At 56.1% G+C, this 6,000-nt stretch overlaps 1 protein-coding gene across 2 annotated transcripts in view; it reads left to right on the top strand.

Annotated features, from left to right (window-relative positions):
- Window positions 1-3,879: 3,879 nt before the first annotated feature.
- CDK13 (cyclin dependent kinase 13) overlaps window positions 3,880-6,000 on the top strand; it is a 147,545-nt gene continuing 145,424 nt past the window's right edge. For both annotated transcript variants that reach the window (XM_001140018.6, XM_001139939.6), the window contains exon 1: window positions 3,880-5,934. In XM_001140018.6, coding sequence (XP_001140018.1) covers window positions 4,724-5,934 — 1,211 coding nt within the window. In that variant the 5' untranslated portion in view covers window positions 3,880-4,723. The remainder of the gene's footprint in view (window positions 5,935-6,000) is intronic.

The raw sequence follows: 6,000 nt of genomic DNA, 5'->3' as shown, positions 1-6,000 counted from the left end.
GAAAAAAAAAATGTAGTTTGGGTCCAGGACATGAATCTTAAGTTTTTGGAAAAACCAACTCCCCAAAAATCACGAAAATTATTTTAGGACAACATGAAAAATAAGTTTAATGCTAGTACCATCCCTGATCTATTGGTAATGGATGACTGCATCACTGTGTCTGAGGGATTCTGAGGCTACATTTAGGGTGAGCAGGAAGGAGTGCTGCCATTAATTAATGATACCTACCATGGAATGGAATGAGGACATGGGGTCACATGGTAATATTTAGCAACTTAATTTGGCTGTAATATAATTGAAAATAGCAGTGGCTTAAACAAATTATTCCTTTTTTAGTCTAGGGTTGGTTTGAAGGATCCATAATGCCCCCGAGGAGTCACGTCTTTCTATCTTCCTTTCACTTCACCATCCTTAGCCTGTGCTTATTCCTTTGTTGTCATGGGACAGCTGCTCAAACTCCAGTATTGCATTTGAGTTCCAGATGTAGAGAAAAGTAAGAAGTAAGAGTGAGGGGCAGAAGGTACAGGTCAGCGAAACTGACCTTCCTTTTTTTTTTGAGATGGAGTTTCGCTCTCGTTGCCCAGGGTGGAGTGCAATGGTGCACTCTGGGCTCACCGCAACCTCTGCAACCTCTGCCTCCCGGGTTCAAGCGATTCTCCTGCCTCAGCCTCCCGAGTAGCTGGGATTACAGGCATGCGCCACCACACTGGGCTAATTTTGCATTTTTAGTAGAGACAGGGTTTCTCCATGTTGGTCATGGCTGGTCTTGAACTCCCGACCTCAGGTGATCTGCCCGCCTCAACCTCCCAAAGTGCTGGAATTATAGGCGTGAGCCACCGGGCCCGGCCCTGACCTTCCATTTTTAAAGAATCATTTCCATAAGCTTCGCCCAACAACTTCCACTTCACTTCATTGGCAGGAGCCCATGATCACGTCTTATCTGCAAGGAATACTGGGAGATGTAGTTTTTAGCTAGGCACATTTACCCCCATCAAACCCAGGATACTGTTACTTAGGTAATCAAGGGAAAATCCATTTAGGAAGACAGCTAGAAGTTTACTCCACCATTACTGTTTTATAAATACGTATCCCTCAGCTTTACTGAACCAGCAAGAATTCCCACTCCCCAGCACATAGAAGCAATATTGCACTTCTGAAAAAAAAGTGCTAACACTGTGGGCCTCTGAACTGCATAAAAGATGAGTCTGGGGCCTGGTGCAGTGGCTCACGCCTGTCATCCCAGCACTTTGGGAGGCCGAGGCGGGCGGATCACCTGAGGTCAGGAGTTTGAGACCAGCCTGCTCAACATGACAAAACCCCGTTTCTACTAAAAATACAAAAAAATTAGCTCGGCATGGTGGCGGGCAACTGTAATCCCAGCTACACGGGAGGCTGAGGCAGGAGAATCGCTTGAACCTGGGGGGGCGGAGGTTGCAGTAAGCCAAGATTGCACCCCTGCACCCCAGCCTAGGCGACAGGAGCAAAACTCTGTCTCAAAAAAAACAAAAACAAAAACAAAACAAAACACGAACTCCCCACCCCCCCCCCACACAAGCAGTAATAAAAATATAGTCGTAAATGGGAATTTCAAATCTCTTTAATATTCAGGCAAGCAGACAGGTTTATAGAAACAGACGGCTTCTAATTCAAAGGTCCTTCCCATTTTTTGGAGTTTGAATCCTATTAGTTATTAGTGTTTCCAACCACGTGGGCAGGTATTGTGAGCTCAAAATGTTCATTCAACCTCCCCCACCAAAGGTAGAATCTTTGAGGAAACATGTGGGTGGTAGAACCACAGTAAAAATATTTTAGTACATGTTTTTTGTTTGCACCCTGGATTGGGAACTATCAATTTACTTTTTTTCCCTTCTTCTCCATTTAATACACTTACACATGGGAATTATCCATTTACTATGGATCAAGTTTTCTTTGAAAATATATGATAGAAGATGACATTCTCAAGTGGAACTGGTTGTACACGAGGGGAGCTGCAAGCTAAACCTCTTATTTGCTCTCTTTGTTCTGTTATTCCAGTCTATTTAACGTAGGATGATGGAACAAGTTGATCCTACATGTTTCTGAAAAAGCCACTTGCTAAACAGTCTTTGGTAGGAGGCTGGCTACAGGACCTTCACTCAACAATACTGTCAACGAGAAATTTGTTTTAGGAACCCTGCCCCCTATTTTTCTATTCAGTTTCCCAATGCCCATCCCATGGTGTTGCCCACCCAGGCCTGCCCTCCTGGGAAATGCTCTGACTTTAAGATTACCTATTCCTTTGCCTCCTCCTTTATACTTCAGCAAACCAACATCCTTTGTACTCGGTCAGTGAAGTCTGATCTTAGCTTAAATCAGGCCAGTCTGTGATACTGTGATGTCAAACTGATTAAAATAATTTACACTAAGGTATTAACGATGGATAGATACCAAGTGTTTAAGAACTAAACCAACTGATGATCTGAACAAATGAATTTTCAAAGGGGTTACTACATTTAGTCATTGAACAGACGGCTTAGCTTTTTCTTTTATTAGAGGCAGGGCCTCGCCCTGCTGATTGGCCAGGCTGGGGTGCTGTGGCACGGTCATGGCTCACTCCAGCCTCGAACTCTTGAGCTCCAGAGATCCTCCTGCCTCAGCCTCCGGAGTAGCTGGGACTACAGGCGTGTGCCACTGCACAGGGTTAGCTTGCGTTTCCAACCATTCTAAAAGCCAATAAGCCATTTACATTTTAGTCTAATTATCCCGAGTGCTCAGTCTGTAACTGAAGGGCAATTCTAAGGCAAGAAATGAGATGTGAGGTCACTATATGGCTATGTTTGGCAACCCCAAAGGTTTAGATATGAAGGTGAAAGTGGGTGAAGTACTAAGAGGGCAGTCCTCATTCGCACAAGATGTTTTGATTTCAAGGCTCCTGAGAATTTGGAATTTTCAGTAGCTCCTTTTAACATTCCACTTATTTCCTGTATTGATTTAAAGCTTTAAAAATTTTTATTTTAAAGTAAATAGTGTTACCGAAGCTTGAGCTGTGATTCCCAAGTGTGTTTTTTAGGATAAGAAGGGGCCTCGCGGAAGTTGCGGTGAGCCGAGATCGCACCATTGCACTCCAGCCTGGGCAACGAGAGCGAAACTCAGTCTCAAAAAAAAAAAAAAAAAAAAAAAAAAAAAAAAAAAAAAAAGATGGGGCCTCGAACTTTGGCGTACGTGAGACAAGTTAAACCAACGCCATCTCCACCCTGTTTTGCGGGGTGTTTCCTCTCCTTTCGCAGCTGTTCCACTCCCAGGGCTTGACTGAAGGTACACGGGGGGTAACTGCCTACTCCAGAAGGCCACCAACAGCATTATTTCCCTCGCAGTCTCCAGAAACACTTGTTCTCACTGTGACCTTTCGCTCAACAGGCAGGCAGTGCGGCGTCTGCAGAGAGCCGGAACCGGCACTGCGCGCTGGACGCAAGCAACAAGCACGACAGGCGCGCCACCACGAGCAGAGTCTCAAGCAACAGCAGTGGGCGGCGCACGAATCCTCTCCTTTCTTTAACCCTTCTTCACACGGAGTCCCACCCTCGCCGGAAGCCGAGCGGTTTCTACATCATGCCACTTCCGGTGCGGCCTGCCGGCCCCTGGCGGGAGCGAGCACGCCAGTGCGCGGCAACTTTGTTCCCGCCTCTCTTGCCCCGGCCACCTCTCATCTTCGGCTTTCTCTGAGCGTGAATTGCGGGCGCGCTCCCGGTCGTACGACAGGGCTGAGGGGAAAAGCCGAAAGAGCGAGGCGAGAAGGAGGGGTTGTGGAGGTTAGGGCCCAACCAGCAAGTCCCGTTGCTCTCCCTCCTCCTGACGAGGAGCGGAGAGGGAAGGGGAGGAGCGAGCCGGGGCCGGCCGCGCACACCAGGAGCCTCCTCGTGGAGGGGGGGAGCGGAGGAAAGGGGTAGCTCCGCCACCTCTGCTGGCGGCGGCGGCGGCGAAAGAAGAAGAAAGTCAGGGCCCGTACCTACCGCCACAGACTCAGAAACGCCCCCGCCCCCATCTCCCCGGAAATAGCCCCCCGCCCAGCCCCGCACAGTCGCTGCCCCAACCGAGAGCCGCAGCCCGGTCGCCCCCGCCTCGCCCCGCCCCGCTGCCCAGCCCCGCGGGCCGCAGAGTGCGCGAGGCCCTAGGCCGGGAGTTGTTGTCAGGCCCAGGCCACTTCCGAGGCGCCTGCGGTGTGTCGCCGCCACCACAGGAGGACGACGTCGACGCCGAGGAGGAGGCGGTGGAGGCGTGTTGTTGTCTCGCGCACTCCCCTCCCCTGAACTTGCACCCAACGTCAGGGCGCGATGGAGTGAAGCGGCGACGAAGGTGGTACTTCCGCGTTGCGCTGCCCGAGCCGAGAGCGCGGCCAAGGCCGCTCCCCCACCCCCGGGGGCACTTGGAGGACTCGGGACTCCCCCGCAGGTCAGCGCCCGGCGCATCTGGTGTTTTCGCTGCCGAGGATAGGACGACAAGCGCAATCGGGAGCTCCGCCGCCCGGATTCCTGCTTCCCTGAGGCCCGGAGGCTGCTGCGTACCCCACTGTGACCTGGAACCCAGGGACCCGAGTCCCGACCCGGATTATCGTGGCGCGTCTCCCGGCCGGCCCTGGTGCTCGGTGTCCGTCCGCCGCCGCTCCCGTTTCCGGCGGGGGAGATGGCCAGGATCTGACCCGGGAGGAGGCCGCACCCGCGCCGCGCTCTGCGGCGGGCTCTAGGCGATGCCGAGCAGCTCGGACACGGCGCTGGGGGGAGGCGGGGGCCTGAGCTGGGCGGAGAAGAAGTTGGAGGAACGCCGCAAGCGGAGGCGATTCCTGTCCCCTCAGCAGCCGCCGCTGCTGTTGCCGCTCCTGCAGCCGCAGCTCCTGCAACCGCCGCCGCCCCCGCCGCCTCTGCTCTTCCTGGCTGCTCCCGGCACGGCCGCCGCCGCAGCCGCCGCCGCCGCGGCCTCCTCCTCTTGCTTCAGCCCGGGCCCCCCTCTGGAGGTCAAGCGGCTGGCGAGAGGCAAGAGGCGCGCAGGAGGGCGGCAGAAGCGGCGTCGCGGACCCCGCGCCGGGCAGGAGGCGGAGAAGCGTCGGGTCTTCTCGCTGCCCCAGCCGCAGCAGGACGGCGGTGGCGGTGCTAGTAGCGGCGGGGGTGTGACCCCGCTGGTGGAATACGAGGATGTGAGCTCCCAGTCCGAGCAGGGGCTGCTGCTGGGGGGGGCCAGCGCGGCAACGGCGGCGACGGCTGCCGGGGGAACGGGGGGCAGCGGCGGGAGTCCGGCCTCCTCCTCCGGCACCCAGCGGCGCGGGGAGGGGTCGGAGCGCAGGCCCCGCCGGGACCGCCGCAGCAGCAGTGGCCGCAGCAAGGAGCGCCACCGCGAGCACCGGCGGCGGGATGGGCAGCGCGGTGGCAGCGAGGCCTCCAAGTCCCGCAGCCGCCACAGCCACAGCGGCGAGGAACGGGCCGAGGTCGCCAAGAGCGGCAGCAGCAGCAGCGGCGGCGGCCGCCGGAAAAGCGCTTCGGCCACATCCAGCAGCAGTAGCAGCCGCAAGGACCGGGACTCGAAGGCCCACCGCAGCCGGACTAAGTCGTCCAAGGAGCCGCCTTCGGCCTACAAGGAACCGCCCAAGGCCTACCGGGAGGACAAGACCGAGCCTAAGGCCTACAGGCGGCGGCGGTCCCTCAGCCCGCTGGGAGGCCGGGACGACAGCCCGGTGTCCCACAGGGCCTCTCAGAGCCTGAGGAGCCGCAAGTCCCCCAGCCCGGCAGGAGGTGGCAGCAGCCCCTATTCTCGGCGGCTGCCGCGCTCCCCGAGCCCCTACAGCCGCCGCCGCTCCCCCAGCTACAGCCGCCACAGCTCCTACGAGCGGGGCGGCGACGTGTCCCCTAGTCCCTACAGCAGCAGCAGCTGGCGCCGCTCTCGCAGTCCCTACAGCCCTGTGCTCAGGTGAGTCCCGCCGTTCTGCCCGTGTGTGCCTTGGCTGCGCTGGCCAGATCCCCAGGAGGAAGGGAA

This window comes from Pan troglodytes, chromosome 6, assembly GCF_028858775.2.
Source record: "Pan troglodytes isolate AG18354 chromosome 6, NHGRI_mPanTro3-v2.0_pri, whole genome shotgun sequence".
In the NCBI taxonomy this organism is placed as follows: Eukaryota; Metazoa; Chordata; class Mammalia; order Primates; family Hominidae; genus Pan; species Pan troglodytes.
Note: the sequence above shows the minus strand (reverse complement) of the source record. Positions and strands in the feature narration are given on the sequence as shown.